Raw genomic sequence first — 23,216 nt, 5'->3', positions numbered from 1 at the left:
TGATAGGTAATACCTCTACACTCAAGAAAGAGAAATAACCACAAAACATTCTATTTTGGCCTAAGTATCTTTGCCCTCAACTAAATGAAAACACTGAATAACAATTATGTATACAACAGAAAGAGAGTAGACTTTTACAGGAGCAGCTAAATCTTAAAATCTTATATAAATATATATACATACACATATATATGCATATATAATGTATTATTAATTATAATAATATATTTATGTTCAAATGTATAACATATATGTTCAAATCAACCTAATAATTAATAAAATAATGATAATAAATATTATTTCAGTCACATGTTACAAAACCGGCTTTGTGCCAAGAACCAGAACTAGATTAACACATACTTTGATAGCGTGGGTATGTGAAATTCTTTGCATATAGACAAATTTTCATTCCTCTGGCTCTTATCTCTAATTCATTTGGGTCTCTATAGTAATAAAAGCCTTAAAAATTGTAGTAATATAACTAAGTTGACAGTATCTCTTAATATCAAGCTTACTTGTTTAAGCAGGGGACTTGAGTTCAAATCACAGCCCTAAGATGACTTTGCCATAGTGGGAAGAAATGTATCTCTTCTTACATTGTCATAGGAGATTCACATGTTAAAATGGAAATAAACCAACAAATCATGATAATACTAGAGTGAGAGTACTTTTACCTAGTTTTGTGTATCACAAATATTGTGGCTTCTCTGGGATTATTCCAGGAACTGCAATTCAGCCTAGAACATGACACATAAGTCTGACAGCAGCAGCCTTGTATGCTGAGCTACCTGACCTTTAGAGCAGTTATCTATGAGCAAAAAAAAAAAAAAACCACCACCAACAAACAAAAACAAGAAAACAAGAAACAAAAAACTTTAGACTTAGAGGCACTGATCTACAGAAGCAGTTGGGAGTGAGGGCCAATTAAGTTGCTGCCAAACAGTAAGTTTTCAAAGTACCCTATTTAGGGGACATGTTTAGTTTCACAAGTGCAAAGCTGTCAAAGTATGCCAAAAGGTATCAGAATTAATAGATGCCTCTCTATTTACACTACAACAGGCCAGTTACCACGGAGTACTAACAAAAGATTTTAGACTTTGTGATATTTCCAGTTATAACAAGTCTAAAGGAAGGTCTGATGGGAAGGAAGGCCTGTCACCTCACTCCTCCGTTTGGATACTCTTCCAGGCTTACAGAAAGGAGTCCAAACTGTTTAGAGAAGCATCAGGCACTCACTGTGATAGAGCAGCTCTCTCCCTTCCCACCACTCTCACTTGTACAACTGGGTCTCCCTGGCCTAACTGTTAAGGCCTTGAACTTGCGCCAACTCCCTAGCTACCTTGCAGTGGTGTGTAACTGTTCTCACTACAGGGAATACCGTCTCTCCACTCTCCATCACTATTTAGGCAGGACTTCCTGTACTTTACGTCTCTTCTATTGCCCATCCTTCCATGAAGCCAGCCCTCCATTCACAGCGCTTTTCATCTGTGCAGTAGCATTTACCATGTTCGCCCTCCCACCTCTGGTTTGTACACACCAGACTCTCCAAGGCTGGGTTCCTAGTGGACTGGGACTATTGATTTTCATATCCTAATAATGTTTATCACAGTCCTGGGGTGGGTTTCACCAAAACGCTTAATAAATTATATTAAGTCTTGAACAGGAAGAATTTCAGAGCTAGAACTATTCCAACTGAGTAGCCTGCCCAAATCCTCAGTAGTAAAACTAACCATATTCAGCTCCAAATTAGATGTTTACAGACAACTCCCAGCCAACTCCTCAAGCTCTATTCTTTCTCAGCTAACTCAGTCTAATAATGAGGAAATGTGTTCAGATACATTTATTAGACTTTTAAGGTTTGGGGCTTTTAAGTAACACTTAGAACTAGACATAGAACAACAGACTGGTTCCAAATAGGAGGAGTACGTCAAGGCTGTATATTGTCACCCTGCTTATTTAACTTATATGCAGAGTACATCATGAGAAATGCTGGGCTGGAGGAAGCACAAGCTGGAATCAAGATTGCTGGGAGAAATATCAATAACCTCAGATATGCAGATGATACCACTCTTATGACAGAAAGTGAAGAACTAAAGGGCCTCTTGATGAAAGTAAAAGTGGAGAGTGAAAAAGTTGGCTTAAAGTTCAACATTCAGAAAACTAAGATCATGGCATCTGGTCCTGTCACTTCATGGCAAATAGATCGGGAAACAGTGGAAACAGTGGCAGACTTTATTTTCTTGGGCTCCAAAATCACTGCAGATGGTGACTGAAGCCATGAAATTAAAAGACGCTTACTCCTTGGAAGAAAAGTTATGACCAACCTAGACAGCATACTAAAAAGCAGAGACATTACTTTGCCTACAAAGGTCCATCTAGTCAAGGCTATGGTTTCTCCAGTAGTCATGTATAGATGTGACAGCTGGGACTATAAAGAAAGCTGAGCACCGAAAAATTGATGCTTTTGAACAGTGGTGTTGGAGAAGACTCTTGAGAGTCCCTTGGACTGCAAGGAGATCCAACCAGTCCATCCTAAAGGAGATCAGTCCTGAATATTCCCTGGTGGCTCAGACGGTAAAGCGTCTGTCTACAATGCGGGAGACCCGGGTTCGATCCCTGGGTAGGGAAGATCCCCTGGAGAAGGAAATGGCAATCCACTCCAGTACTCTTGCCTGGAAAATCCCATGGACAGAGGAGCCTGGTAGGCTACAGTCCATGGGGTTGCAGAGAGTTGGACACAGCTGAGCAACTTCACTTAAATCACTTCACTGATGCTGAAGCTGAAACGCCAATACTTTGGCCACCTGATGTGAAGAACTGATGCATTTGAAAAGACTGTGATGCTGGGAAAGATTGAAGGCAGGAGGAGAAGGGGACCACAGAGGATGAGATGGTTGGATGGCATCACCGACTCAATGGACATGAATTTGAGTAAACTCAGGGAGATGGTGATGGACAGGGAGACCTGGCGTGCTACAGTCCATGGGATCGCAATGAGTCAGACACGACTGAGCGACTGAACTGAACTGACTGAAGGTTTGGGATAGGAGGAAAGATAAAAATGTAAAATATGAATTTGATTTTCATAAAGTAGAAAAACATTACAGTTCATTTCAAAATTTTAAATAAGACTTATTTCTGAGAAACCAGCAGGCTATTATAAAAGAGGGTATATTTTGGATCAGAATAATTTCACCTCTCTGAGACTCATTTCCCTGCTTTGTAAATGTGGGAAACAACTCTACATCCCACAAATATTTAGGATAAAAATTAAGTCAGATGGTAACGTAAAGCTCCCACAACACTGCCTGGAGCATTTATAGATGCTCAGAGAACATTATTTCCCATTCTCCTCCTCACATCTGAGTTGGTGAAAAGTGCTTCATATGATCATTCATACTGGGTTACAGAGCAAGTTCAGTCACAGCCTTCCTTCCCTCCAATATCTTAACATTCCAAATCAACAACCTATAAAAATAACTACCTGCTTTTCCGTAACTCTGAACATGTGTGTGTGGTGTTCCCTCAGTTGAGAATGTCTTCTCTTTTAAACTTAACAAACTTTTCTTCATTCTTCAACATTCAGATTCTAATACGGCCTTTGCAAAGTCTCTTGCCTCCCTGGCAGGTTCAGTATGTGACATTCCCCAAGAGCATTCTGCTCACACTTGTTTATTATAGGACTTACTACTTTAGACTCATCTGCCCCTCTTTTTCTCACTGGCCACAAGCTCAAGAGTAACACCTAGTTGTTTTTATCCCCTTGATGTTGTCTCGTACATAAGGAGGATTTGATATGTGGAATGATCACAGACCATAACATCCATTTATAATGAGCACAACCGTGAACATAGCCACATGTGCTGCAGCATGAACTGGTTCTCTATGGGGAACTGCAAGTTAAAGCGGCAGGAGTTAACCATATCACTTTCAATCAGGCAGTTAAGGTTGTAAGGAATGTATAAAAAAAAAAAAATGGAAGGAAAGTGTGTACTAGTCACTGTGAAAAGAAAAAAAGATAAGAGGTCATTTCAGGCATATGGACTAACATAGCTAATGGCCTCACTTAAATAAAGGGGCAAAACAGAAAAAGGAAGATAAGAAGATTAAAATTAGGTAACTTAACAGTAACCCTAAATATGAACATAAGCTTGGTCCCTACGAGTTGGGTGAGAAGTAGTTACTGACTTTTACTGGTCAAATAGGGAAGTTAACCTTGACCCCAACTGGAACAGAAACCATAAAGGCCAGTCAGTGACTAATATCATTGAAATACAGTCTGCTGATAAGAGAGGCAAGAGTAAACTTCATCATGAATAAGTAAGCTTGATAAATACCGTGTGTGTGTGTGTGTGCACACGTGCATGTGCATGCACACGCGTTAAAGGTGGACGGGTGTCAAGGTAATTTTTATTTTCCCTGAGAAGAGGAAGAATATTAAAACCACTGCCAAAAAAAAAAAACACCGGCATAAAGTATTTCAGGTTTCAGATGGGTCTCAGATAAATGAATCAACAACTATATACTGGTTTTAGAAGTACTGTACCACAGTTAGGAGATGTATTTCAGCAAACAGTGACATAATATTGAACTGAGATGTCAGAGAAGCTAGAAAGGCTTGGCCTCAACTGTGTTCAGATAGCCCTGGAAGAGGCATATGATTGCCTGCAACTGGACGTGGAGAAGAGCAGATAGAGTGAGTTGTTTTTGAGGTGAGAGGCAAGGAAAGTTGTTACTTTTGGCAGTCAGCCAATTCAGAGGCAGAAGCTGCCAGAGAAGACTGGACTGTGGAATCTAAAATCTATATAGATGATGATCTCAAAATGATCAGTGTCAAAAGCTGTTGAGGTATCAAGGAACCAGCAGATGGAAAAACAGCCTTTTAAACTCATTAGGATAAAAATGAACATTTTTCTTACAGGTCAGAAATGAGAGAAGTGATAAGCAGTATTACTTACAACTACAAAGTTATCAACAGTATAGCCCAGCAGATAATCCAATTTGGAAGGAAAGAAATGAAAATAAAATTGGTGAGAGTCAATGAAATAAATGATGCTTCCTTGAAGATGTCTTTCTTGAAGATCTGGCCCTGTCTCAATACAGAGGAAAGGACAGAATGGAGAGACATTTTGCACAGGAGAATTCTTTGTCATGGGGGGCTATCTCGCACATCACAGAATGTTCAGCAGCATCCCTGACATCTATTCACTACATACCAGTAGCATCCTTGCCTATCTGACAATCAAAAATGTCTGCACATTGGATAATCAAAAATTACCAAGTGTCCTCTGGGAGGTAAAAGTGCACCCCACTGAGAACCACTGCTGTAAAGAAAATGAACCTACTTTGGGGGACAGAGGAATGCTACATCCTTCCTTAAATATTTGTCCAAAGCACAAAGTTCTTTGGGTTAGATGAGGTCAAAAACCAAAGAAGGACATCAGAAACCATGACCATATTTGGAGGAAACATGAAATTGTATGAACAGATAGGAGAGGTATTTGAAAAACAGAAAATTTTTAAATACTCAGTCTGCTTAGTTAACTGCTATCCCAGTTATATTTATATCATTATGTGAGCTTAAGACAGCCTTCACCTGCTAGTTGGTACAACAGCTCTATGAAAAGAAGGGTGCATAGTTCTATGGTACATATTGATGGTACATAGTTTTATGAAAAGTAATAACCAAGAAATTTCATTTCATTAAGGTAAGTGATCAGAAGGGTGAAGTAGCCCATTTCCAGGCATATACTGGTATATTCACGATCTATTTTACTCATTACCTTTTGTCTAAAGGTTCCCTTTTCCTTTGGAGAGGGATGATGGTTAAGGTTGAGGAACCAGACCTCAAGTCACATTATGCACTTCCCTATCACTTGGCACTTAAGCCCATAGTTTAGGGCTCTATTACTCGTCAACATATCAATGCAATAATAGCTTGTCACAACACTTTCAGCAGCCTAATTAAAAAAGACAGCACTTGGCTGAATATGTCACACTTTTTTAGCAGCCAATCTTTAGGCAAAGCAGGAAGGAGAAGGAAGCAGCAGGAGAAGGTAGGTGGTTCTTGGCACTCCCCTCAACAAGAAACAATGCATGTTGTATACTTGTATAACAGAAGATAGCATTAGCTTTCCCAAAGCAGTTTTACTTCACATAAAATTTCACAAACAAACAGAAGGAGAGTGGGGAGGGGAGGAGAGATAGAAACTACCAGATGAAGCAGGCAGGATGGCTTCCAAAGTAACTAGTTCGAAAACTACACTATTCCTGGCTAACAAACAAAAGACAAAAGAGTGAGAGAATCATATGCAATATGCAACAGTAAAAAATACAGGAGGCCTTGTGTTGTGGTGGTGGTATAGTCACTAAGTCGTGTCTGACTCTCATGACCCCATGGACTGTAGACCTCCAGGCTCCTCTGTCCATGGGATTCTCCAGGCAAGAATACTGGAGTGGGTTGCCATTTCCTTCTCCAGGCCTTGTGTTGACCATGATATTATTTGACAGAAACCAGCCTGTTTTTTGTGCTTTTTTTTTTTAAGAATTATCTTCATGCATCCTTAAAATCCACAGCCTTATCACTTTCATCCTCATGGTTCTCTTCTAGTAAGTCTGACCCACCACTGACCCACTACTTCACGGGAGTGAATCAAAGAATCTTAACTTTTGATTATCAGTGACACTAAAATGAATGGTCCCTGAACTCTCCCTTCTAAATTAGACATAAGCATAGTACAAATTTGGGCTTCCCTGGTAGCTCAGCTGGTAAAGAATCCACCTGCAGTGCAGGAGACCCTGGTTCAATTCCTGGGTCGGGAAGATCCCCTGGAGAAGGGATAGGGGCTACCCATTCCAGTATTCTTGGGCTTCCCTGATGGCTCAGATGGTAAAGAATCTGCCTGCAATGCAAGAGACCTGGGTTAGATCCCTGGGTTGGGAAGATCCCTTGGAGGAGGGCATGGCAACCCGCTCTAGTATTCTTGCCTGGAGAATTCCATGGACAGAGGAGCCTGGTGGGCTATAGGCCATGGGGTCGCAAAGAGGCGGACACGACTGAGCAACTAAGCACATACACATAGTACAAATCTAGAGCCGCTCCAACCATCACCAGTGCAGAGAACCACTCAGTCAATCTATAGAGCTACTCTGAAGTTTATGGTCTTAGGTAGTATAGGCCAAATCTTGGTTAAAAACATGGATTTTTATAATCACACTGGTCTTGAATTCCAAATTCACCATTGCATAAATTCAGGCAAGTTACTGATTGACTTTGAACCTTTCCTCCACACCTACAAAATAACACTGTGAGGATCAAATGAGTTACTATTGATGGAGACGGGGATATCTGCCATCCATCCCCAAGCACCCCTGCACATTGTTGCTGGGTTTGCCAAGACTGAAAGGCTGGACAACACTTCAGCAAAGCCATATCCTAAGGCTGTGTTTGTGGCAAGTGACTGTGATGATGAGGTAATAGTATCACTGCTCCCCAGACAAAGAGCAGGCTTGCTTCTGCTTACCATAAAAGTGGGAAGTTGGCCAAGCTCAGTGTTCCCCTCCTGTAGTGCCACTGACTGCCTGGGTAGGCATCCTTCCTGGGCTACCTTGTGTGACTTAGGACCACAGTGAACCAGCCATGTCATGTTGACATTCTAGCTACTGCTTTTGTAATGAATAAGAAACTATCTTTTGCCACTGATCCAGGAGTCTTGAGTCTTCCATAATCATCTAGGAAGCAGTAACAGGATAAAACTCCAAACTCTGCAATGTACTTGACAAATACATGCAAGGCACTTAGGGTAGCAACTGGCACATATGATCTTGTTGGTTATTGCAAATCCACTCTGGAAAGGCTCGAGTACTACACTTGGTCAGTGAACTAAGGCTAACACCCAAGGAGTACGACAACCCAGAGCAGAGCCAGCAGGGTTCTGCACACAATGCATGGTTAAACCAATGTTGACGTTACCTTCACTAAACTAGACTAACTCAGACTTCAGAAACAGGACAGTAAAACTAACCTATATTTTTGCCCGTTAGCATTCAGCCTTAAACAGTCATCTTTCATGACTGTCAACTTTTCTTCTAACTAGAACCCAGATGTCATGTATTTATGTTAGGTCAGATTCATTACAGCTCTCAATAACTTTTGACTCCCAGAATGTCAGAGCTGAATGGAACCTTGGAGACTGTTTATTTCAACTTCCTTATTTGACAGAATAAGCTGACACCAAAAGGGAAACTAGATAAATGACTTGCCCAGCGTTACATTTTAAGAAGTAGTTAGCTTACTCTCTATACAACTTCTTTAAATTGCCAGAAACTAACTCCTAAAAAGAATACAACTTAACAGGACCAGTTAGATATCTTATTAACAGCTTATTTCAATTATGTATAGCATATAAAATACTCTTGTTGCTCAGTCACTAAGTTGTGTCTTATTCTTTGCAAACCTATGGACTATAGCATGCCAGGCTCCTTGGGGTTCTCCAGGCAAGATTACTGGAGTGGTTTGCCATTTCCTTCTCCAAAAGAATCTATATACTAAGTACTAGAACTAGGTGAGACACAGTCTCTGCAGAAGAAGTTTAAGTCTAGCAGCACAATATTTAAACAGTTATAAACTACAGGGACAGGGAGGCCTGGCGTGCTGCAGTCCAAGAGTCATGAAGAGTCGAACACAACTGGGCGTCTGAACAACAACAAAACTACATTAAGTGACAAGGAAGCAAGAAAGTGTTACATGTAATACTGAAAAGACTTTTTTTCCCCCTATAGGCAGTAGATAGCCAGCTAAGATTTTTTCAAGCAGTAGTTATATAAATGTTGGATATACAAGAGATAAAATGGAGCAAGTCCAGTAATGAAGTTTTTCTGACATGCCAGGGAAGAGATGAGGACATTAAATAAGACAATGGCAGTGGACCTGCTGGAATGGCATTTGAGAAATACAAGTGATATGACTTGGTGAAAACCTTGTACCTCTCCCACAAGAAAACTATACTGCTAGGGACTAAAATGGAAAATGGTGATTAAACCCCAAGATCAGCCTCTGCTCCCCTTAATTCCACTCACATCTAAACCTTTCTTCTTAATCCAGGCTCAAAGCCAATCCACATTCCAGGAGCAGGCCTTGAGTGTAGCTGCTTTGCCACTGGGTAAGGTTTTCTGATCTGGGGTCCCTCAGACAGGACTGCCCCCTCTCCTGCTGCCTCTTTTTCATTCTTTTTTTCTTCTGCCTTACTCTTCTTGGCCTCTGGCTCAGTCCTGGGCTCTAAGATTCTATAAAATAAGACGTACCTTGAAAACATGAAGGGGTGATACTAAGAACAAAATGCGGCTTCTACTAGTTTACTGCGACATGATTGTTGACAGGTATAGATAGGAAATGCTTTTAAATAAATCTATCACACTCAGTAATTGATTTCATATTCAATGGCAACCCTTCTGCACATTACCTCTGTGGCCAGGTAGTAGCATACACCATTAATAATATTCACAGAAACCAGTAAAAACGATACTGATGACCTTCAGGGTTGGAAACAAGCAATCGATAACAGATTACTTAAAGGGAGGGGGTTGAAAGCACGGGTTTGTAATAGAACATTTTGATCCACAACTAGCTACAACAGAGCTGGTAGGAAGAGCATGGAAAGTTGGGTCCAGAGCCCTACACAATTCCTAATTTAAAGTATATAAAGTAAATGCCTCAGTTCCATTTTACACAGAGATATGGCCACTTAAAGTTTAGCATTTGGTCTCAGACCTACTCAGCTTATATAAAAATGGAGGATTTGGATCTCTCAGAAATTCACAAGACCATCTGAAAACGGTTTGATGAAGGAAGCACAAGATATACGGAGCAAGCTTGATAATTTAGACATTAGGAAACATGAGTTAGCCCTGCTTCAGTAAAACAAATATATGAAAAGCCAAACCACCAGCATGGATAAAATCCAGGCCATTTTTATTTTTCTGCATTGTAAAATTATTCTTCCCTTTAATAGCTTGTTTAAAGACCATTAGCTACTCAACCAAAGGGGAGGGAAAATGTAAGCTAATGCACTGCCAATGAAAAAGAAGCTGTGAGGTCAGCCCAAGAAAAGATTATTTCTACTCACAAATGTTTTATGTACACCCTGACTCTTCTGGAACACATTGATTTTGTAATGGGAGGTATTAGACTGCAGAGCATATTATTAGAGGAAATGCTTCTGCCATATTTATTTTAACCCATTTTAACTTTCTCTAAGTTACTGCCTGTATCATGGGCAATGTAAGTGAAAATGAATTGGACTTATGACATAAACTTCAAAAAAATGCAGTCTTACTCATAATGATGTGTAACCACATGAAGCACTCTTGAGGCACAAGAATGTCAAGAAAATGACTGGGAGGAAGGCAGAAAGGGAGGAGGAGCCTTAGGTCAGAGAAAGTAATCAACATACTGAACCTGTAGCCAAGATCTCCAAGGACACAATCCTCTACATTTGAGGGCTGCAATCATATATAAGCAGGTTTCGAAAAACATTGCACATACATGGACACCTTATATTGTCTATTTCAGAATCAATGACAAATGGAAAAATACCTATTCTACATGAGACATTAAACTAAGTTCTGTGCCTTGCTGAATTTGCTATTTGGTGTGAGAATAAAATCCACCTGGTCTTAACTGCAGTAGCTAACCCACATGGCACCTCTATATGAACTAGAAATAGTAGTCCCCGGAAGTCACAGTCCTATGACTTGGCAAATGATTTGGTAAGTGATTTGACCTCTGTGGTCTCACACCCGTGAGCAGGGCTCAACCATACATGGCACCCCCCATCTTGATTATACATGTAAGTTCAAAATGTCAGAGTGCAGTCTATACCAGGGCCTTGCTTTCTCCACAGAGAATCTTCCTAAGCACCTTCAGCCAACATAATATGCTATTAAGGCTTTGAGATTTTATCAGTGATGGATTTCAAAGCACACAACACACCACCTCCAGAGTTGTCTTTTCCTCAAGCTAAATAAAAGAAGAAAACCCGCCACCTGTCCAGCCCAAACAATTATCAATCATCATCTATTTTGAGGAAAATCAACCCAGCTGATTGGGTCAGCCTAGAAGGTGCAGGCTGGAGATTGGTTAGCAGTCTAAACCTACTTGAGTCTACAAAGCTTGAGAAATTATATGCCTATCACTGCCCAGCACAATAACAGCACGAAATTGCTGTCTGGAACGTAGTGGTTACACAATTTCGTTAGTAAATCTGTGTGGAGTCTAGGCCTTCTGCCCAAGATGATTTCTCATACTTACCCACTCCACCCATCCCCAGCTCCTCATTAGTGTAGCCTGGCTTTCAATTTTAACCCTACAAATGTCTAAATAAGGAAACTTAATAGTTCAGAGTTCTTTGCAAAGCTTTGCTCACCCAATTATCCACAGGCAGCAACCTAGAGTGTTTTTAAAAGGCTAAAAAACAAAGACAGACACAAAGTACCAAATTGGTCTTTGTATGGAAATTGAAACTAGAGCTAATAACATGAACTTAGTCATATAGGGCACCTATCAGAGAGTTCTATGAACCCCTGATTGACAAAACAAGAAGCCGATCCTTTGCCCAACTATCTATGATATTCCCCTGGGAGGGAATTCTTGCACATAACCCCACTCAACAAACTGCAAAATGAAGAACATGTGATTTTCCAATTGGTGAGTGGAGCCAAAAGTCTTAATTCAGTCTCTTTTCTCAGCACATAATAGCTGTTCCAAGGAGCCTCTCCACACCTGTATGTATAGTCCACCTTTCCAGGTATCTCTACAGAATTGAAGACAGAAGTGAACTTAACTGGAGCTGATACATATGATAGATATGATAGTTTACGTGGAACAACTTTGAAAGACATTTTGCCATTAATTTAAAGCTGCATTTGTATAAAGAGCTCAATGAGATGTACATTAATTAGGCACACATTCAGTTCAGTTCAGTCGCTCAGCCGTGGCCGACTCTTTGCAACCCCATGAATTGCAGCACGCCAGACCTCCCTGTCCATCACCAACTCCGGGAGTTCACCCAAACTCATGTGCATCAAGTCAGTGATGCCATCAAGCCATCTCATCCTCTGTTGTCCCCTTCTCCTCCTGCCCCCAATCCCTCCCAGCATCAGGGTCTTTTCCAATGAGTCAACTCTTCGCATGAGGTAGCCAAAGTATTGGAGTTTCGGCTTTAGCATCGGTCCTTCCAAAGAACACCCAGGACTGATCTCCTTCAGAATGGACTGGTTGGATCTCCTTGCAGTCTAAGGGACTCTCAAGAGTCTTCTCCAACACCACAGTTCAAAAGCATCAATTATTTTTTGAGGCAACTGGGGATATTGGATTATGAGTTGAGTGTCAGAAGATACTGAGATGATATCAATGAACATGTTAATTTTGATAGATGTGACAGGGGCATAGTGGTTACTTTTTTTTTTAGTCAGTCATTTTTAGAGATGCACACTGAACCACATAGGAGTAAAATGACACAATATCTGGGATTTGCATTAAAGTACTTCAGCAAGGAAAAAAATAAAGGATGGATGAAGCAAATGTTGAAAAACAAAACTACTATATGTAGTTAATGGATATAATACCCCATGGTGGTTCATTATACTACTCTCTCTAATTATTAGTAGGTTGAAATTTCTCATACATTTCCTTAATAAAGCCTTATTAACTAGCCCATATTACAAATAAAGTGAAAACTCTATTTTAGTTCTTTTACTTTTTGCTGGGGAAAGACCAGCAAATTAAAGATAGATAAAAATTCCTCATAATTTTGAGCAGATCTTTAACAAAGCATGTGGATATCTATCACAGAAGAACAAATAGATTTTTTAAGGATCGTACTCAACATCTTTTCTCCCCTGGATGAGCACCAGAATTGCTAGGTGATTGAATCAATAGCCTTTGAGAAATCACTCATTCCTAATGAAGTCGTGGATTCCTACCTAGGCCTGCCTGAATAGCCACCTGAGGAACTTCTCACTTGCACCTGGCACCACAACAGAGCCCTGACAGAGAGACTGGAGGCCAACTTGCAGTTCTGTATCTAGTAAGCAATGTAGCTGACTCTTGCTAAAGCAATACAGAAAGACCTTCCTTAAACCAAAGCCTGTGTAAATGGTGATTAGTAAGATTTTGCTTTCTACATTCTTTCGTGAGAAAGGCACCCATCCCCTTTTTCCCAGGCCACTTCACAGAAAGCAAGCAAGGATTAGGATTCAGTTCAAGCCACAGCTCAAGTATATAATTTAGACTGAAACCGATTCAGCCTCATCAGGTAAGTTTTACATTAGGACAAATTGATTTATTTCTATTTCTATTACTTACATTGATAATAAATAGTTATGTGAAACTGCATCTCAACTTTCCTTTACATGCATCATTTTTTGAGCTGTCTTCCACTTGAGTGTCTTTTATAAGATGTCTACCTGGATCACAGTATATAACTGTATTTCAAATCACCTGGCCATCATGTTAATTTCTTCAGTCATGAGACAAAAGTATGAAACAGCCAAAATTTTGATGGAAGGAACTGGTCTCTTCTGCGTGGCAGACTGAAATATAGGACCAAGAGAAAGTTGGGTCTTCAATAATCATCCCTATGGTGCTACTGATACCCAGTGATACTTAGTCAAATGTGCTATTTCACGTAAATTAGCATATATTATGTGTGTACTATTTTCAGAGCATCCTGTTATTTACAGTGTTGAGATCAGGTTGGAAAAGTATATGATTTTACTTCAATGACATGTTGCTACTGCCAGAGATCTTGGCATTCAGAGTGAAATCTAGGTGGATTAAAATGATAATTGTTCCAAAAAAGAATTAAAAAAAGAGATTTCATAATTTTTCACTTTCAAAGTTCCTGAAGCACAATAACTCAGTGCTGTATCTAACACTGACAATAGAACTGAGAGCTTTTAAACTTATCTCTAGGTCAGACTCCTTAACACATCAGTGATTCGGTTTTCTTATTTGTACAACAGCAGTAAGCTGCCTGACAAGACAGAATGTCATAGATATCTAGTGAAACTTTTTTAACAGAAGTTTTAAAGACCTCAAACTGATACATGGAAAGACAAGGATAGCCTGATTATTTTTTTAAAAAATTACAGTGAAAAAGTATTAAACTCACACCTTACATTTATTAAACAAAACAAATTATTTTCAGAACTACAGAACGTATAATCTTTCAAAGGGACAAATTGGAGAGAGAATAAGGAATCAACCAAAAAATAACCTTATTATAGTACTTTGTACAATTATGTTAGAACTATCAAACTGCAAGAAAGCCATTAAACTATCCAATCACAATGCATCTGATTCGGGTAATAAGGGGTTAACAATACTGCTGTATATTTGCACAGCAATATAAAATTTCCTATATGCTTTCTCATTCATTACTGTGTTTTATCTAAATCACCTTGTGAAGGAAATCAGGTAAGCATTATCTCTGTTAGACATTAATCAAGGGCTCAAACCCTCTGGTATTAAATGGCTCATCAGAGATTACAAGCAACTAAAAGAATAAATACTGGAACCCAGGTCCTTTGGTCCTCTATTCAGTATTCTTTTGCTAATAATCCAATATCTCGTATTATTATCAATAAAATGTTACTTGGGTCATGAATAGTTTTTTTTTTAATATTTATGGGAGTATAGTTGATTTATAATGTGCTAGTTTGTACAGCAAAGTGAATCAGTTATACATACACATATATCCACTCCTTTTCAGATTATTTTCCCATATAGATCACTACAGTGTAATTGATAATATACATGTCAATTGCAATCTCCCAATTTATCCCTCCATTCCCTTAACCTCTGGATGACCATAAGTTTGTTTTCTATATCTGTGACTATTTCTGTTTTGTAAGTAAGTTCATTTGTATCATTTTTTTGTTGTTGGATACTGGTTCCCCACGTGGAAATTCAGGCTGTGACATCACAAGAACCCAATCAAACAAATAAGAAATCAAGCTAGAAGTTTCTCAACTTTCAAAATTATAGAAAGTACACAAACATGTACAAATAGGTTCATTTGATGGAGTATATATTCTAAGAGGGAAAAAACAGCACATTTCTTTTTCAAAAAGTCTCTTTTCAACAATTCATACTCTCAAAATGTCTGGCCTATAGGGAAAGAATTCCCAGCTAATAATAATGTGTTGAGTGCTTCTGCATCCCAGCACTGGTCTGCAAGATTTAAGAATAGGCATAAAGCAGGACCCTTGCCCAGAAGCATATTAAAATCTATTGGACATACGAGATCAGCATATAACATTCAGACTCACGACAGTTAGGAGTTCGGAGTAAGAAAGGGCTTTCAGAAAGCTGATGGTTTAATGGAAGAATGAGAGCGTTATGAGACACCACCTGGACAGGTTAGATTTATAAAGAAAAACATGGCAGACATTTCCGATCTGGTGAAGATGTTCAGGGTGTGTAGGAGGAAGGAGAGGTGATGGAGCAGGAGGAAACAGAGATGCAGAGAAATATGCTGAGTAAGTGGATGAATGGAGGCACTGCAGTAGGAATTCAGGTCTCCAACCCTAAACAATGAACTCTTATACCATTCTGCTCCTTCTAACTGGTCTTCCTGTCTCCATTCTGGCACCCCTGTCCAAGAAAGTCTCCACTATATTAAGTTTCTTTCTGACACACAATTCTGATCAGCTCAGTCTCCTCAAATCTCTTCAGTTGACTTACTATGGCTTTCAGAAAGAAGTGGAAACTGGAACATGGCATACAAATATCCATCAAAACCTGGACTCAATCTCTTTTCTGACAGGTCCATCATATGTAACAGCCACTAAAATCAATCCACAGCTCCTTTACTGGGCATGCTACCACATCTCTCTACCTTTGTATGCATTGTTCCCTTAAATGCCTTTCCCTCCCCTTCATCAATTAATGCCTTATTCTTCAAGCCTCAGTGCAAATACCACCTACTATGGTAAGCCTTTCCTTCCCACACTCAAGCATCCAATTTGAGTCAGATGCCTCTCCATGATGTTTCTATTATCACCCTCCTCTACATATTCCCATTGTTCCTTATCACACAGCTCTGTAATTGTTAGTTAACTTCCCGGTCTCCCTCACTAGACAATGGCATCTTTGTATCACCAACCTTCAGAATAATGCCTAGCACATAGTAAGTGCTCAGTAAGTCTTTGTGGCATACAGGAACCCACTATGCTCACCTTTATCAATTAAAATCAAAACATATTTAAACCAATTAAAAACAAATAACCAAATACTCAGAAAGTTATATAAGAACCAGAATATTAACTTCTGTTACTTCAAGTTACTAATGCAACTATACTATCTAAACAACCAAAGGCTTTAGGAATTATACAGAAACACAAAGTCAAAATGCAAAAATGTCAAAGAATGTTACGCCACTCTACCTCACGGTATGTATGTGAGGGGTGCTGGTTCTACCTTTAACACTGTGCTTAGTCGCATCTGACTCTTTGTGACCCTTTGGATTATAGCCCTCCAGTTCCTCTGTTCATGGGATTTTCCAGGCAAGAATACTGGAATGGGTTGACATTTCCTTCTCCAGGGGATCTTCCTGACCTATGGATCGAACCCAGGTCTCCTGCATCTCCAGGCAGATTCTTTACCCGCTGAGCCATCAGGGAAGCCTGCCTCTTACACTAGCCTCTCTTAATGGTTAAATCACTGCCTGAAATATGTGCAATTCAGGATGTCTCCTTCATGACACTTCCAGAGCATTCTGAACTACTTGAGTTGACAAAATACATTCCATGTTTGACATCAAATTACTAATTAATTAAGATTCATGTTGTTTGATGACATGCTACAATCTGGGCCTAACCAGACGGTTTACATAAAATACAAAGCTCTACTACTAAGGCATTATTCAAATTGTGATGAGTCCAAAACAAGGTTGCCTCCATTAAAAAGAACCAAAATAAAAGGGTCATTATGAGGCTGTATATATGAAGAAAATGGAAGCAAGCTTTATTAAACTGATTTAACTAATCTCATGCAGAAGTCATTAAAAGTCCTGAAATGTTGCTCTGAAAACTTCTCACTAATACCCATCCAAAGGTTAAAGCATATAAATAAGTCATTCCTCTCTATAGAAAACGTGCCTTCCTTCTCCAGTTTCCCAGAACAATGAGAAACTAAATGAAAACAACTGAATCACAACCCTTATACTGTATGAATCCACTATACCATAGCTATGGAGTTAAATTTTGTACGCAGTAGAAACTTTCATTTTAGCTAATACTATATAGATGTTTGTAATTAACTGTTTACTGACAGATGAACTATCTTCAATATCAACCACTGATGTAGTCAGTGTTATTTCCCTTCTCCCTCGTCAATGACCTCCTCCTCTTCCCAGTTTCTTCAAGTGGAATCAGCTCGTAATTTCCTTTACTCTCTGGTAACCCAACAGTTTTCATTCTTCTACAGGAGATACTGATAGGAGACACATGCCTTTAAGGAACTGATGAAAACTAGGGGGCCCAGAAAAATAAGTGTATCTACATACACTCAATTTTTTTCATATGATTTCAGTTTAAGAATCCTTATCCCCCATAATCACCTACACAAATAATTTCTATTACTATACGGTGCTCTCTTACAACCTCCCACAACACCTTACACACACACACACACATGAACACAATTAAGGACTACTACAGTGATTAACAACATAATACTCAAAATAATAAAATTTAGGTAATGCTTTAATTCTACCAACAATATTTCAAGAATCCCAGATGAACTCCTCTCTAAAAGGCCTTAAAACATGTTGAGCACGTCAATAAGACAACTCAAAATAAGGAGTAAGGCATTTATTTTAAAAGTTTACCAAGTCTTATTATTTGGTCAACTTTCCTGCCTTAAAATGAACTGAAATGTCATCCTAAATACATGTTTATGAAGTCTGACATATCTGCTTGTAAAATCATGTACGGCTCAAAAGTTATTTTGAGTACAAAAGAAAGTTCCCATTGATATCAACAAACTCTTGGACTCAAATACTTGTTCTAATGTATTAAGCTATGTTCAACACTGAATAGTGTTAGCTAGGACTGAAAGTGATACCATCTCATAACTATCTAGTTACCTTGTCAAAGCATAAAAGATGAAACAGGACAAATGACCAAAGGGAAGGGAAGAATAGAATCAAGGTGTTATTACTAACAGACAGAGATAAGTGCTTTTTATTGAACTAGTACATCCCAAAAGTGGAAGGCTCTTGCTGGATGTACCAAACTTTGTGGAAACTATCAGTTCACTTTTATTTTTGTTTAAACTTTTAATCACTGTTTAAGCCAGTTCTGTATTGGGTCCAAAGAAAGAAAGAAGAAACATGATCACTCTTTTACTGCAAAATGATAAATTTCAAAAATCACATCAGGATTTTTATACATTAAACTTGGTGATAGAAACAAAACTTTTCTAAGTTTTGTAATAGGAGCACCCATTAAACCTCTGGCAGGGCAGATAATTCACAAAGAGCTTGTGACTCAGTTTCTTCATTTGTAAATACTAGAGAGGAGAGTGGTAACAGGACACATCAAGTAACTGTTAGTTTCCTCAAGTTAAGGTGGAACTGATGAGACCTTAGACTGGTTGTTTTATAACACCCTGCTAGGTCCCTTTCCACATAATAGAAGGCTGTAAATTTCCTGTAACGATAACACTTGGATCACTATTTTCCAATCTGGACAGTTCATAACTGAAAGGCAAACAGGGGGCAAGAGAGAACCACAACAGGTATCAATACATACTAAATGGCCAGATGGCCTAAGAAAACTCTTTAGTTATAAGGTCATTGCCTCCTTCCTTGTAACCCAGTTGCTGGTTAAAACTGAAAACTAAATATACAACATGTGGCTTGTGCGCTCCAAACAAACAGAGAACTTTCGGATAGGAGGAGTATTTGCTGAATTTGAGCTGGAAAACCATGTCCCCTCTGCCATCCGAATTAGAAAGTTTATTGATAAACATCTGCCTAATATTTGCCAGGGCTGACAAAAAAAGTCTTTAGCCAATACACTGTATGAATTTGACCAGTTTTGAAGTTTCACTATTATTATACCGTTTTTCTATAAGCTGAAGGCAAAAAAGAAGAAAAAAAAAAAAAAAAGGAGGAACCTTTTTAACTGATGAGTTGAAGAAATCCCAGTATTTCCCAATCTGATACCAGGCCCCATAGATTTCATTCCTCTGCACATGAAGTCAGTGGCAGGAAATGGACTGCCTGCTCTCACTGGTTCAGACACTCTCAAGACGGGGAGATTTGTGCAGTCGGTCTACTGCTTTTGAGCGTTCTTAATCTACTAAGTGGAAGTCCTGGACGACTGGGGATCACACACATACGACAGTTGGTGGTACTTCCTCCAGCCTCCACCTCCCACGCTCCCCCCACTCTTAAAGAAATGTTTTTTGGGCGAGCACATGGAGAGGCAAGGTGGGGGGGAAACACGTAGGCGCCTCTTCCTTAGATATCTGGTCAAGTAGAAAAGACTGGAGGCCTAAGTTGTGTGCTTTTTGTTTGGTTGGCTGATTGGTTGTTTGGGTTTGTTTGTTTGTTTGTTTTAAGTCTGTGAGTGGGCTCCCTAGTACTGGGGCTGAAAAAAAAGAGAGGTTCCCCTGCTCGGACCCTAAGCGTTTAAAGAGTCAAAACCACAGCAATTGATATGGATGTGAGGGGAATGAAATCGCGCAAAGAAGGATCGCGCCCCCAAGTTAAACCAACAGCAGCCCCTACCCAGTACGCAGGGTCTCCCCAAGTTGGGGTGGGGCCTTTCTCCTTCCCGCACCGCCTCCCGGCTGCCAAGAGGGAGAAAGGAGTTAACTGGAGAAGGGGGTGCTCTTCCGCCCCCACGCCGTCTCCGCGCCTCGGCGTGGCCGCTGCTTTAGCGGCTCCCCGAGTTGCACAGCGAGGTCGCGGTCACCCTTGGGAGGGGGCCCCGGGTCCCCCCGTGTTCAACGGCAGGAGGATCCCGGGGCTCTCGCTGTCCCTAAGGCCGGCGGGGGCTGCGGGAGCACTCACCAATTTAGGTTTGTTTTTCGTTTCCTCTTCGTTGGCGGCCCGGTTCCCCGCGCTCCGCTTGTTGCTTCGGCCCCCACCGGGTTCCTCGCCGCTGCCTCCCACGCCCGACGCCGCCGCCGCCCCGGGCTGCTCCATCTTTCTTCGGCCCTGTCACCTGTGCCCTGGAACCCCACTTCTCCTTCACTGAGGAAGCCCCTCGGGGCGGTCTCGCTGCCCCGCGTGGATTCGGCAGCGCCTCTTCCTGGAAGGGAAAGTGGGTCTGCCGATTTCACGTCCCTGGGACTCCCGGCTCCCAGGCACCCCAGACTCGACAAGCCGTTGCCACTACTCTGCGCTGGGGCAAGCCCTGCCCCCGAGCGGCTGTAATTACCACGGTCGCCGCCGCCCTCAGGGCGGTGTTTAGGGTGGAGGGAAAGTAGGTGCCTATCTCTTTAAGAGGGCCTCCGCACACGTGATTCATCAAAGTGCCCGCAGTCCGCCGCCCGGGCGCGGAAAGCTGCTTCCTACTCCCGCTGCCGGGCGGTCCGGCTACTGAGCATGCCCGGCGCGGCGACGGCTGCCAAACGAGAGGACTTGAAGCTGAGGTTAAGCACTGATTTCCCTTCCTAGGGGCCTAGCGTGAAATGGACGGGAACTAGCCGAGAGAGAGGAGGTGTAGCCCATTTTAGAGACGGAGACACTGAGGCCTGGGAGGATTCACGTGTGAGTTATACCTGAGTCTCCGCTTCCACTCGTGTAGGCCAGAGCACCTTCCCCGGCTAGCCAAGACCTTGCCGGGGGTGTGGTTGTGCTCCACTCCGTGGGAGGGGTTGATTGGCAAGACAGCTGGCACCCCGCAGGAGCACCGCCATGGGGAGCGCTGATTGATTGCCTAGACAGACTGTACGGGTCAAAGTGGAAGGAGTGGGTGTTTTCTGTTGCCGTGATTGCGTTGAGACCAAAGAAACACAGTCATTCCTTTATTCCCAGGATGTGGGGTGGGAGAAGCAGCAGACGCCCACTGCTTAATCCAGAGGGGGTGTAAAGCTCTTTAGGCAAAGCACCTATGGAGACCTAACAGTTGGATTGAGTGCTATTTTCAGTGTTCCGAACTACTTTAGGTTTAGAGTTGTGGGGAGCGAGTAAGAGCATGTGTGTCAAAGCTTTGTTAAAAATGTAAATCTCTAGACAAATGCTAGGTAACTGAGCAGCAGCAGCCACAAGGCACCGCGGGTATTCTTAATTTTTCACCCTAGAGTTGTCAGGAAGAGGCCCATGCCTCTTTAAAAACAATGTTCACACTGAGAACAATCATGGGACCTGGCAGAACTTGAATGAACCACCTTCATACAATCTAGAGAAGCTAGAAATGTAAATTTAGATCCTATGTGCCTATAAACATGCCCATGTGCCTGTTATTCACATATCTTCAGGCTCTGATCTTTTTGTCCTACTCCCCTTCAACCTAAACTCTGCTAATTTTTTATGAACACATTTATAGAGTGTATTAGGATAAATTTGACCATGCTGTAGATAGGATGAGGCAATTAACTTGGAAAGTACAATAAAAACAATGTTAGACATCTGAAAGCACTCTTAATACTGGCTTTGCCATTGTCCTTAACTTGCTTTTTAATTATGCAGGTGGTAAACTACCCAAGGACAGCAGAGAAGAGGGGATACATGCTCCCAGACAGGGTGGGCAAGGAGCCCTAAGGTATATTTGTAGAAGTTCCTGTTTGACTTAAAATTTGATGTGTATTCTGAATTTGACTCACTACAAACACACGTGCACACACACACATACACACTCACTCATGCATGATTTAAATTATTTAAATGCCCCTCTCCTGAAAAATGGTGTAGAAATGGATGCTGCAGTAAGATGTGACCTGGTTATCTACTGCTTTCAGATAATTCCTGTTTGAGAGACATGGGTATGAGCCACAGCTGAGGGTGCTTGGAGCTCAAATGTTGCTTCATAATCTGCTCAGTAGATCTTCATTGAGCTTTTTAGAGCAGGGGTACCCAACCTCTGGGATCTAATGCCTGATGATCTGAGGTGGAGCTGAGGTAATAATAATAGAAATAAAGTGCATAATAAATGTCATGTGCTTGAATCATCCTGAAACATACACTGCCTCCAACCTGGTCTGTGGATAAATTGTCTTGCACAAAACCAGCCTCTGGTGCCAAAAAGCCTGGGGGCTGCTGCCTTCAAGTATACCAGGTGATATCCAGAGTGCTGTGTGTTAGGAGTATGAAGCTCACAGTTTCTGCCCTTTAGAACTGCCTAGTCTGCTTGGAGAGACTGATCATTAATGATTGTACTTCAACAGATGGGAACAGGAAAACCGTGGAGCACACAAGAGTGCCAGAGGCTCTCGGACACCTTCCCAAAGAGGATGATGTTTGAACTGAGTCTTAAGGGTCAAATTAAAGTCTCTAAGTATTTGGTGACAGCCTGCTAAGTTTTGGATACCCTACTAGGCATTACGGTGGTGAACAAGATGGTGAACAATATGGATGTGGTTTGCTCTTGTGGAACTTTCTGGCTATTGGGAACAATATTAAACAAACAAACAAAAAAAAAGTATTGAGCACTTACAAGGTAAAAAAGAAGAGTGAAGAGCATCCCAGGCAAAGGAAATGACCATAGCATGTGCAGAGACTCTGTAGTTAAGAAATTGAAGGCAACGGATGGGGGTTGCTCTTGGTAAGAGAAGCAGCAGAACAGATAAGCAGCTTCCAGATCATGAAGGTCCCCACTTATAGATCTCATTGGTGTGATTTTAAAACGGTGATTCTTGGTTTCTCAGTCGTGTCCAACTCTTTGTGACCCCATGGACTGTAGCTCACCAGGCTCCTCTGTCTGTGGGATTTTCCAGGCAAGAAGACTGGAGCGGGTTGCCGTTTCCTCTTCCAGGGTAAAAGCGGTGAAGGCATTATAATACAAGTGACTCCTGTTTTTGGTGTGTGAATAATTGAAAAGGGATCGACATTATTTTGAGAGTCAGGCTGGGTTGCACCATTCTCAGGCCAGGTGAAGCTACATTTGAAACCAAAGAAGACGTGCATGTAAAAGGTACATAATCTGCACCACAAAAAAGGAGAAATATCTGTCCCTGAGATGACTTAACATTTGACCTTATT

General features: G+C 41.0%; 1 protein-coding gene and 1 long non-coding RNA gene across 5 annotated transcripts in view; one reads left to right on the top strand and one right to left on the bottom strand.

The window, feature by feature from the left end:
- Positions 1 to 20,437, bottom strand: part of DIAPH2 (diaphanous related formin 2) — a 984,078-nt gene extending 963,641 nt beyond the window's left edge. For 2 of the 3 annotated variants that reach the window (XM_070783972.1, XM_070783974.1), the window contains exon 1: positions 20,085 to 20,435. In XM_070783972.1, coding sequence (XP_070640073.1) covers positions 20,085 to 20,219 — 135 coding nt within the window. In that variant the 5' untranslated portion in view covers positions 20,220 to 20,435. Of the gene's footprint in view, positions 1 to 20,084 lie in introns of all 3 variants that reach the window. The other variant, XM_070783973.1, reaches the window with a different exon arrangement.
- Positions 20,438 to 20,565: 128 nt separating this feature from the next.
- The window catches only part of LOC109555462 (uncharacterized), a 49,545-nt gene continuing 46,894 nt past the window's right edge, over positions 20,566 to 23,216 (top strand). The window contains exons 1-2 of one of the 2 annotated variants that reach the window (XR_011565231.1): positions 20,566 to 20,786; positions 21,708 to 21,780. This is a non-coding gene — a long non-coding RNA (uncharacterized lncRNA). The remainder of the gene's footprint in view (positions 20,787 to 21,707; positions 21,781 to 23,216) is intronic. The other variant, XR_002180275.2, reaches the window with a different exon arrangement.

The sequence above is a fragment of the Bos indicus genome, chromosome X, assembly GCF_029378745.1.
Source record: "Bos indicus isolate NIAB-ARS_2022 breed Sahiwal x Tharparkar chromosome X, NIAB-ARS_B.indTharparkar_mat_pri_1.0, whole genome shotgun sequence".
Lineage (NCBI taxonomy): Eukaryota > Metazoa > Chordata > Mammalia > Artiodactyla > Bovidae > Bos > Bos indicus.
The sequence above is the reverse complement of the archived record's forward strand: the minus strand, read 5'-3'. Positions and strand labels throughout refer to the sequence as shown.